Source organism: Girardinichthys multiradiatus, chromosome 18, assembly GCF_021462225.1.
Source record: "Girardinichthys multiradiatus isolate DD_20200921_A chromosome 18, DD_fGirMul_XY1, whole genome shotgun sequence".
NCBI classification, from domain to species: domain Eukaryota; kingdom Metazoa; phylum Chordata; class Actinopteri; order Cyprinodontiformes; family Goodeidae; genus Girardinichthys; species Girardinichthys multiradiatus.
This window is the reverse complement of record NC_061810.1, coordinates 29,621,921-29,633,950: the sequence shown is the minus strand read 5'-3', so window position 1 is coordinate 29,633,950 and position 12,030 is coordinate 29,621,921. Positions and strand designations below refer to the sequence as shown.

The following is a 12,030-nucleotide window of genomic DNA, read 5'->3' as shown; positions in this document are numbered from 1 at the left end:
CTTTGTTTCAGAAAGGTTTTTAGAAAATTTAATTTGCTTTAAAAAAGAATGGTAAAGCTGATTGTATTTTTTATACTTTCAGGATTGTCTCCTTTCTGGCAATTAAATATGATAGTTCACCTTTTAAAACAATTTTTTTTATAAGTAACTGTGTGTCTTACAGTCCTTATTAAGAAAATAGGAATCTATCAGAAAAGCTAGTTGTTGAAAGATTATGTGTGTGTTTGTTTGGCTACAGCAACGAAACTGCATCTTAAAGTCAACATTTTTCATTTAATTTATTTCTGGTTTGAGCAAAGAGAAGCTAGAGCTCTTTACTTTTCAGTTAAGCTCTCAGATCACCCAAACTTCTTTCTTAGCGCAGTTGGATTTGAAGATTCCTTTTTCTTCCTTTGCAACTTGCAGAAATGACAGAGTTACAATGAAAATAATCTGTGCCTCATAAGTATTTTTTTGTGTGTCAGAGGAAAGGAATTTTGATGATCAATGTGACTTTAATGTCTCTTTCCAAACCAGACATGCTCTCAGTCTGACTGCACAAACAAAGAATTGTGGAAATTCATCATTACTTTTACTACTCCTGCTGTCTTGAGATAGTGCTTCTCTGTTAAAATTAAAAGCTATAATAAGAACAATAAAAGAATAATTCCTTTATGAGTAAAGGCTTCTGTTAAGGTTTCTCCTCTTAACAAGATCTGCAATAGTTTGTCTCCATCATTTTAAATTTCCAAACATCATTCATTCCAAAACATTCTTCAGTTTATTACCAATAAATGTTTAATTTCTTGATTCTTGTCCAACAGGTTCATAACCGGAATCTACTATCGTTGGACTTTGATCGGATCACCAGGACAGAAAAAGTCTACGATGACCACAGAAAGTTCACCTTACGGATCCACTATGATCATGCTGGTCGGCCCACTCTGTGGGCTCCAAGCAGCCGCCTCAATGGCGTTAACGTCACTTACTCCCCTGGGGGGCATGTGGCAGGGATCCAGAGAGGCACCATGTCTGTCCGCATGGAGTACGACGTGAACGGCAGAATCACGTCTCAGATATTTGCTGATGGTAAATCGTGGAGCTACACTTACCTCGAAAAGGTACGCACTTTAAAAGCTTTCATGAAAAATTAATGGTTTAATTATAAAACTAGAATATATACTGTAGAAAAATAAAAGGAGGTTTGCATAGGAAAGATGACTGTAGATATTAGACACAATATAAAAATGAACCTTCAATTCTCCAAACTGGTCTCTGCAGCACACTGAAAGACTCTTGCACAAATATCAGCCAAAACATAATTAAAAGTGTCTGTTGCGTTGCAGACATGAGTCTTTGTTACCACACTCTGACGGCAAAGTTCAACCAGAAATAGCTCAGATGAAAAGAACAGCAAGATATGTCACCTTCTGCTCTCTAATTTAATGTATGAATGTGGGGCAAGGTAAAGAGCTGCTGTTCTCTAGCTTAGAAATGTATGATAAAAACTGTAGCCAGTCACATTTTAACAGCATATCATAAGTATTTCAGCTGCCTGGTGAGACAACTTTGCATATGATTTAAAGAAACCATTTACCAGTTTACTCAAGTTTCTTGGTTTGAACTTTGTCTAATAATACACAGTCCTGCATGTAGAAGGTTTTTCATGTTTTAACTCTGTTTTGTTATTTATATTTCCAATCGGCATCTTTTCAATTTTTCCCAAAACTATAAAAAACATATCTTTAATATATATGTAATATATTGAATTGCAACTGCCGACACATGATGTATGGTGCCTTTTGAACTTATTGAACTGTTACAAATTCTCTTGTTACAAATGCAAATGTCAGTTTATTTTGAGGGGATTTTTACAATAGACCAACACAATGTTGTACAATAATGTGAAGGGTGAGGTATGTGATACAGAGCTTTCAATACAAATAAAAAGGGTTGTTGTCCTGTAAGGTTAACATCTGCCCCAGTCTCAAATCATGTTGGTTTTTTTTTTGTTTATTTTTTTTTAGGATTGCCATAGGTTTTGCATTCCCCCAGCATTTTGTTGCCACCCCCATGCTTCATAGTGGGGATGTTTAGAATGGTACAGTGTTAGTTTTCCAACAGAGATAGCATTTTGCATGTAGACCAAATCATTTAATTTTGGTTCTATCTAACCAGAGCACCATTTTTCACATGTTTGCACGACACCAAACCCAATTTTATTTTAAAAATTAGCTTTCTCCTCGCCACTGTTCTGTAAAGGCCATCTTTGTGAAGTGTATGGCTAATTGTCATCCTGTCAACAGATTCTCCCTACCAACCTGCGGATCTCCGTAGTTCCTCCATAGTTCACATTGGCCTGTTGGCTTCCTTTTTGGCTGCTTATCTGGTTAATGTTGTCCTTGACCAGCCTAGTCACATAAAATCCATTAACAATAAAAAGTAAACTGATATTTGTGGTTATTAAAAGACAAAATGTTAAAAAGTTTAAAGTTTATAATTCTTAAAAGGCACAAAGTTTTTTTTTTTAAATGTGTCTTTTAATCTGTTTTTTCTCTCCTTACAGTCCATGGTGCTGCTTCTCTACAGTCAGAGGCAGTATATCTTTGAATTTGACAAAAATGATCGGCTGTCTTCTGTGACCATGCCCAACGTAGCTCGGCATACCCTGGAGACGTCCCGGTCTATTGGCTACTACAGGAACACCTACCACCCCCCTGAAGGTAATGCATCGATGCTCCAGGACTACAGCGAGGACGGGCAGTTGCTGCAGATCACCCACCTGGGCACAGGCCGCAGGGTGATCTACAACTACGGGAAGCTCTCCAAGCTGCTGGAGATCCTGTATGACACCACACGGATTGGTTTCTCCTACGATGAGGTTGCAGGAATGCTGAAGACCGTCAACCTTCAGAGCGAAGGCTTCACTTGCACAATCCGCTACAGGCAGATCGGCCCGCTGATCGACAGGCAGATCTTCAGATTTAGCGAGGAGGGCATGGTCAATGCAAGATTTGACTATGTCTACGACAACAGCTTCCGAGTCACCAGCATGCAGGCAGTCATTAACGAAACTCCTCTGCCGATCGACTTGTATCGCTATGACGACGTGTCAGGCAAAACAGAACAGTTTGGCAAATTTGGAGTCATTTATTACGACATAAATCAAATTATAACCACTGCAGTGATGACCCATACCAAACACTTTGATGCCTACGGTCGTGTGAAGGAGGTCCAGTACGAGATTTTTCGTTCACTTATGTACTGGATGATGGTGCAGTATGACAACATGGGGCGTGTGGTGGCCAAAGAGCTCAAAGTTGGACCATATGCCAACACCACACGTTACACCTATGAGTATGATGCTGATGGTCAGCTCCAGGTGGTCTCCATCAATGACAAACCTTTATGGAGGTACAGCTATGACCTAAATGGCAACCTGCACCTCCTCAGTCCTGGAAACAGTGCTCGCCTGACACCGCTGCGCTATGACATCAGAGACCGCATCACCCGCCTGGGAGATGTGACATACAGGATGGATGAGGATGGTTTCCTGAGGCAGCGAGGGAATGACTGCTTTGAGTATAATTCAGCTGGCTTGCTGACAAAGGTGTACAACAAAGTTAGTGGATGGAGCATCAAGTATCGCTATGATGGCCTGGGCAGGAGGGTTTCCAGCAGAAGCAGCAATGGCCACCATCTTCAGTTTTTCTATGCTGACTTGTCCAGCCCTACTCGGGTCACACACATGTACAACCACTCCAGCTCTGAGATTGCCTCGCTGTACTATGATCTGCAGGGACACCTGTTTGCTATGGAGCTGAGCAGCGGGGACGAGTTTTACGTAGCGTGTGACAACATCGGCACGCCTCTCGCTGTGTTCAGTGGTTCTGGTCTCATGATCAAGCAAATTCTCCATACGGCATTCGGAGAAGTTTACCTGGACACCAATCCCAGCTTCCAACTTGTAATCGGCTACCAAGGAGGACTGTATGAGCCCCTTAGTAAACTGGTCCACATGGGCAAACGAGATTATGATGTCCTCGCTGGCCGCTGGACAACACCAGACCGTGAGATCTGGAGTCGTCTGAACAACAATCACATCGTCCCATTCAACCTGTACATGTTTAGGAATAACAATCCACTCAGCAATAATGAGGAGACAAAGTGCTTCATGACAGGTAAAAGATATTTGACTTGAACAGAATAAGACTGAACTCAGTTATAAAGGAAAAAAAAATCTAAATATTTTGTTAATTTAACCTTTACAATATAAAATCCTGTAATGTATGTATGTAACATTATAAAAACTTTTTCAGCTTTTTATCAATGTCGAAATGTAATGAATTAATAACATTTTTGGAGGCAAATAGTATTGTCCCAGCTGGTAAAGAAATATAAAATAGCTTAAAATAAATTCATTTCTTAGTGCAGGAGCATAAACTCAAACAAAAACAAATTACAAAAATATAGTTTTTCATCGAGACAATTTTTTTTTGCAGGGAAAAAAAAACTTCAATCCCACTTTAAGAAATAAATGTTATTTACAAAATCAAATGCGGCACAATTATTGGCACTCCAAACAGTTGCTATAAAATAAATGTGACTATATAAATGTGGTGCTTTTAGAAATGTATACATTTATAGTTTTATATTTCAAATATTTTTTAAAGTTCATTAAAGTATGTGCAATTTTTTAAATAGTAATCTATGGTTCTCTGGGGTAAAGGTAAGATGCTAGACAGAGGTTTATTTTGTTTACACTATTTTAAATGACAAAGAGAGGAAAACAGTTTCTTGAAGTAAGGAAGATGAGGGTTGATTGTCGTGAAGTGTGGAAATAACTGCAAAAACTAGGTGTGCTGTAATTATTTTTCTCCGCATATTAATATGAAGTAACACAGGGATCCTGTTTCTCTAGGACAAATGGAAAAGACAAGAGAACACGATTTTGAAGTACGCTGATCTTCATAAGTCAGGAAATGGCAACAAAAACTTAGCTATCAATATTTTACCTGTGGTATAAATATGTGACAAATGAGTTAACTTATCCTAGCCACTTTTCAAAATAGGAAGATAACATGCCAGTCAGTTAAGGGCAGATGTGTGTTGAATTTAAAAGTCTTGAAATTGCTACATACAAAAAAGCAAACAATATATGTCTGAGGTATAAATATGACAAGACAGAGTTTTATCTTTTATATATTCTTACAAAATGAGAGGAGACAAGAGAAATTACCATTCAAGTAAGATAGTTGTGTGTTACTAATAAGTCATGAAATGGCTGCAAAAATAAAAACTAATAATACTTACCTTGGGTATAAATGTGACATGGCAGAGAGGCTTATTTTTCTTTAACACTTTTCAAAATGGAAAAAAAACAATAAAATGTCATAAAAGTAAAGGAGATGCATTTTGAGCTTTAAAGTCAGGAAATGGTTTGTGTAAGATTATGTTTCTGCAATAAAAAATAAAAAATTTTATCCATCCATTTTACATATACAGTATGTACTGCAGGTGCCAGTAATAGTGGAGAGTGCTGTTATCAATGAAAAAGTGGAAAGCAGGACTAAAATAGGGAAAATAAACATGCCATTGCCTAAACCTATACATTGATGGCAGCTCATGTACAAATATCAAATGATTGCTAGTAAAATAATCATTGGTGATTATTTAAACCCGGTTCATGAGATCCAAATCTTTTCTGTGAAATTTATTTTAATTTTTACATTTTTATATAAACAAAACAAGTCTTTTAGGACAGGATATTTTTCCAAAATTAAATTCAAAACCCCTGTGCTTTGTAGATTTTTAGGAGCTCCCTCACCGATGTTGGGTTTCAGTCTGTGTGCTTGTGCTTGCATGCATTTGTGCCTCTTCACGCGCCCAGCGGCTATCATTTTGAAAGTGCTCAAAGGGAGCCGTGCTTTATGGCCAAGCCCTCTCTGCTGTTGAACACTCAGATCCTTCACAAAAATACTCTCTGTTCCTTTGTGTTAGGGGGAGGACAAATGACAGTGAAAGCACCGCAATGGGGAACAGGAGGGCACAATGAATTCATAGTAATCATAGCCAGGGCTGGTTGCATCAACCTCAGAGGCTGGAAGAAAACTATGTTAACAATACTCAGTAAATCAGCGTCAGTCATTCATGAATTTGTGATTTTACATTCATTTTTCTTTGTGATACCAGCATAAAAATGTTTTATGGGTAGGGAGTAGAAAATGAGTTTTTTTTTTTACTTTTTATCCTGCTTTAATTTCCTCTGCACCATGTCAAAGGGTAAATTAAGCTGCTTTTGTTTAATTTGGATTCAGCTTTCAACTTCTTTTGCTTCAACAAAGTCATTTAACTTCCTTCCAATGAGATCAGCGTTCAGCTTCACAGTCCTCCATAAAGGGGCTCTGAATACTAAACATACCAGCAGATATACTGCAGTGGGTCTGCCTCAACTGTGATTGATGGCACTGACATTTTAATTCAATTCACTAAATGACTGGGGCCCATTCATTGTTCCCAAACAAATTCTTGTTTAAAAAAGCTTTGTTGTGCACCACAGTGTTATATTGGCAATCTGTTGCCACCCATGTGTCGTGGCAGTGAATCTGCTGTCAATAACAGGAGATGGACACAAATAGCCCCAACTGAACAGGTTTTGCTCCCTCACACTTTTCTCTGTGATGTTAAAATGATCATATTTACAGTGCCTTGGATAAGTATCATTACCCAGTGGACTTTTTCACATTTTTCACACTAAGACCACAATGGTTTTATTTGACAGACCAACAGAAAGCAGAGCATAATTCTGAAATGGGAGAAAAATTATATATTATTTTTGATGTACTGTATGGTGTGCATTTCTTTTCACCCCCCTTTTCTTTTGTAACCTTTAATTAAAAAATACTAATCTTTTAATTAGTAAATGAACTCCTGCTGTGTATAAATTAATCGCAGAACACAGTAAAACACGGTTTTGGGAGCATCAAAGTGTGGGGATGTTTTTCTTTAAGAGGGACAAGGAAACTGGTCAAAATTTAATGGGAGGATGAATTAAGCTAAATCCAGGGCAATCTTGGTGGTGGCAGTATCATGTGGTGGTAATGCTTTTATTCAGTGGTTGCTGGGAAGTTGATCAGAGTTTATGGGTTTATGAGAAGATGGATGGATCTAAATGCAGAGAAAACCTTTAAGGAAACCTGTTAAAGGTTGCAAAAAACTAGCAAGACTATGGCCCTAAACATGGCGACAGAATAGCCAAGTAAAAGTCCAGACCTGACTTGACATTTTCATTTATACTGTCATTAAATTACCTGCCGGTGTACCTGCTGAATTTAATTGTTTGCATCAATTTTATTCATGCACATCAGAATAACGGGGTCTGAATGAAAACAATAGAAAAACAATAGAAAACAACAATAAATTTTCTACTTACTACTGCATGACGTTTAGTCATACAAATTGCTAATAAAACACTTCGAAGTTTGTGTTTTTAACATGACAAAATCTGAAAAGGTTCTAGGGGGAATGAGTACTTCATGAAAAGTGGATTGCAGCAGCACTAACAACCACCATGATGGCTGCTGCTTTTAGATAGATCGCATTATCGTGATTGCAGAGTTAAATCTTGGAAATGTCACTTGCCTCCCTGCGCATCTCATTAGAGAAATGGTACTGTTAGAGGTCCCCACTGAGTGTTGAAAATATCTTTCTGTTGAAATCTCATTTGACATGAAATGGCAGTCAATAATTAGCAGCACATGTGCTCAGATGTTGTTTCTGGAATCCAGCTGTGTGTCATTAGTGGGGCATCTGCAGGAGTGGACATGAATCACCTTCATCTTGAGGGTTCAGGATAGCTCTTCTACTCTTACAAACAAATCAAGAACTCTTCCTGTCTGAGGAGCATTTTAAGAAGGCTGCCACTTAACCACAAAATGCAGACTGATCACATTTATTAAATTAGCCACGTCTTTTCCTTTGTGTGTCTCAATCCACAATATTTGTGCAGAGGTTTTACTTTTTTTACCTTGTCCTCCACAGATGTGAACAGCTGGCTGGTGACCTTTGGCTTCCAGCTGTATAATGTTATCCCTGGCTATCGTAAACCGAGCACAGAGAGCATGGAGCCCTCCTACGAGTTAGTCCGCACCCAGATCAAGACACAGGAGTGGGACAGCACCAAGGTAGTCGCTCATCTATCTCAGCTTTCACCCTAAACTATTGCCTACTGCTTTTGTCCCTTTTCCTTTTCACCATCATTAGCAAATGAGCATGCTCTTTGTAGCCACATTCCCAGAGGAGCTGCTTACTACCAGGCTAAACATGGCCCAGTAAGCCAGGTCTCTGTGCCCTCATTCCCATCTTGGGGAATGGGGTCAGGCTAAACAGTTCTTGTAATTGTCCTGCCATTAGGGAAATTCACTCTTCATTACCCTCCACCAACGACCATCGATTTTGTCTCGGCTGGCCAAGGTCTGAGAAGTAGCAGACATGCTCATGTTCTCACTTGTATCAGCCCTTTTTGGTTGCCCCCAACTCGCCTGAATTATTGAAGAGGCCACTGTTGTTTTCATGGGTTTGGTTACAGGCCATACAAGCGAATGGCACCTATGGAGGGGATGGACTTGTGTTGCATGACACGGTGGCTGTTCTTCACAGAGAGTGCTTGTTTGTTTAAAACGTGTACATCTAAAAGCTACTGGGATGAAAATAATAAAGGTTATTAGTGAGTTTGACCTTTGGTCTGACCAGCCAGGCATAAGAACCACCACACTAACATGGAATAATAAGCAGAACTGAACATCAATCTCTAGATTTCTGACGGACAAAGCACTGCCCTTAGTTGGTATATTTGAGCTTCTCATTTATTTTGTTAATGACTTTTATTGATACAGAATTATTTGTTTTCACAGCCATTAAGACTCATTATTTATGCTGCTATTTGCCCTTTGAACATATTTTAAAATAGACTTTTTGGAAAACACTGACATTTTATACATGCCATGTGTAGACTAATACCATGAAGGTGGAAACCACAGTGGTGTCCTCATCTTGCATAGGCTGCTGTTGAGAGTGTTACTGTGGAAAGCTCCTGGGACTGACTCATCCAGTGCGGACAACCCACAGAAATCTTTGAACTCACCAAAGTTATCAACCTACAAATTAAAAGCAACACAGAACTCAAACAGCACTCCATCTATTGTCAGATCAGATGTTTCACAGTATATGTGAATTAAAAACAATACATATAACAGTCTTTAAATGAATGATCACCTTACCAATCACTCATGTTAGGACTAAAACTTAAACACTATATCATAATGTGTTTGGTTTTGAGAATATTTGTTGCTTCCTTCTATCAGAAATCAGAACATCTATTAATATAAGTTGAAAGATTTATCTACAAATGCAGTTCCTTAATTATTTTCTCAGGAATACCCATTAGAGACCTAATAACTCAAACCTATGTAGTAATTGAGGCTATGAAGGTTAGCCTTTTTATAAAGATTTTCTTGTTGTTTTTGTTGACGTTTTGCCTTCAGCACACCTCTGGATCCAGATAATTATTCCTCATCCTGTTCATGAGCTCTGGTGTTATATTTTTATCCAGAATCCTTCTTTCTGAAAGGTTGCCCTGAGATGGTTAATGCCAGGTTGATCCTCACTGCAAATGGCCAGATAAGCCCAGCAAGGTATTGGGTTCTTTCAAGAATCAATATAAATTTAAAACTGCATGTTGTACATCTACACCTTGGCATTTGATTCTATTTTATTCAGAATATAAGAAGAGCTCCCATTCTATCCCTGTCTGCTTAAGCCCTTGTTTTGTGATGCTGCTCGTTCCACGCAGAGATTGAAAAGTGTCGTGAGCAGCGAGACAGATGAGGTCTGCGATGCGCAAGGCTCTATCTCTCCTTCGTGGTTTTGCTGGAGGCTCATTGCACCCCCTGCTATGTGACTGATGACTCTCTTGGAGTTTCCCTTGAGGCTGTTTCAGTAAAGTGGAGGACACTGCACTTGCCACCCCCAGGCCACTGCTCACAAGGACCCCAACAGCACATGTGCCATTTCGTCCCCTTCATTTGACATGTGTTCATCCAGCATCTGATGTCAACCAATGGTCAGACATGCTGCTTGCTGCAGAGCGCTCTGCTCCTACCAGTCCCGCAACCCACAGCCACCCTCTAACCGATGCACGGAGAGTCAGAAATAGAAAACTGTCAGGAAGGCTTTGCATGTTACTGCTTGGCAAGAACTCCTCAGGATGCTCAGAGCCTCCTATGTTGGCTGATGACTTGAAGGCACAGCCGTTTGGTGCTCACATGCGCCCAGGCAACTGCCTCAATGTTTTCTGGCCAGCTTCCATTTCACATCATCCTCTCTGTTTTTCTTCTTTCTTTTTGAGGAATAGCTCTTGTCAAGTAATATTAGGACAAAGCATAAACATTTGCTGGAGGGGATGTAGTATCTCCTTTGATCTCTTACAGAATAAGTTGTGCTGCATACTCTAGTTACCAACAAACTCCTGTTTCATATTTGGCCCAGCAGTGCTGTCAGAAGACAACAGTTTCCCCTCCTTTTTTATCAAATTTGTATGATCACAGAGATTTGTATTCGCTGACAAGCACCTCCACTTTTACCTTGACTATATAGGGATGTATTCACAGCTACAAAACATCATGGATCTGTTGTCTGGGCAACAACATTTTGCTACAAAATACTACTGAAACTTAACCATAATATTTAATCAAATATGAATGTTGCATTTTCAACTTGCTGTACCTGAAGGAGAATATTTAAAGAATAGCCATACAGACCTTTGTTTAACACTCTCAGTCCATAATTTTGAAATCATTCTCATTATGTTTTCTCATTATGTAAGTACAAAACTGATTTGATGTAACTTTGAGTTCCAGGTGTTTGACATTTTGATAAGGAGCAGGCAGTTTTGAAAAGGAAGCATATTTAGGCTGATACTACTTCTTACTAATGCAAAGTTAGCAAGAAGTAAATATCTTGTAAATATTGTGAATAAAGTCTTAAACTTTATATATATATTTTATTTTTATTTTTTTTTCTATAATTAATAATCTAAAAGGTTTGGTATACATTTCCTATCCACCCCCTTTTACTCTTAAACCTATAAATAAAATCATGTGCATCCACTTGCCTTCCGAAGCCGCCTATTAATTAAATGGATTCCCTCTCTGTCTATTTTAATCCCAGTATAAATCCAGCTGTTCGGTGAAGGCCTCAGAGGTTTGTTAGAGAGCAGTAGTGAACAAACCAGGGAACATATCAGACAGGTCAGGGATAATGTGCAGTTTAAAGCTTACCACATTGTAAAACAGTATCACAAAGCATTCTCCAGTGAAAACTGGAAGGAGTATGGCACTACTGAAAAGCTAGCTGTCCACATAAACTGACAGACTAGGAAAGGAGAGCTTTACTTAGAGGCCCCTGGTAAGTCTGAAGAAGCTACAGAGATTTACAGCTCAGATGAGGGAATTTGTTGACTGGACAACTATAAGTCATAGCTCCCGTCTACTTGAATGCTCTCGCAAAGGCTTAGGTCACGGCTCGGTAACTCAGGTCATTAAGGGATTGTGGGCCTACATCACGCTGAAGACAATCCAAACTTTTCCACGATGGTGGAATGACCTACCGAGTGCTACCAGAACATCATAACAAGAAAACTGTATTCAGATTGGTGCAAAACCAACTGCACATTACACTGAACACATTATCCCCACACTGAAACATGGTGGTGGCAGCATCATGCTGTGCAGATGCCTTTCTTTAGTATGGATAGGAAAGCTGGTCAGAGTTGTTTGGATGTTTCTGAAGTCAGTTGGTTGGGCTGAAAACAAATGAATGCCAAACAGGAATCACTTGCCTTTTTATTTCCAAATGCATGCTAATTTAGGTGGGTCTGTCAAATCAATTTACATAAAAGCACTTTCAGGTTTGTGACTGTAATGAGGCAAAATGTGAAAAATTGTGAGAATACTATACAAATAACATTCATTCCATTTCATTTCTATAAATTGC

At 38.9% G+C, this 12,030-nt stretch overlaps 1 protein-coding gene across 1 annotated transcript in view; it reads left to right on the top strand.

The window, feature by feature from the left end:
• tenm4 (teneurin transmembrane protein 4) overlaps positions 1-12,030 on the top strand; it is a 288,429-nt gene that overhangs the window by 272,192 nt on the left and 4,207 nt on the right. Inside the window, exons 30-32 of the mRNA XM_047391839.1 lie at positions 804-1,100; positions 2,546-4,160; positions 8,020-8,162. Of these exons, the coding sequence (XP_047247795.1) occupies positions 804-1,100; positions 2,546-4,160; positions 8,020-8,162 (2,055 nt within the window). The remainder of the gene's footprint in view (positions 1-803; positions 1,101-2,545; positions 4,161-8,019; positions 8,163-12,030) is intronic.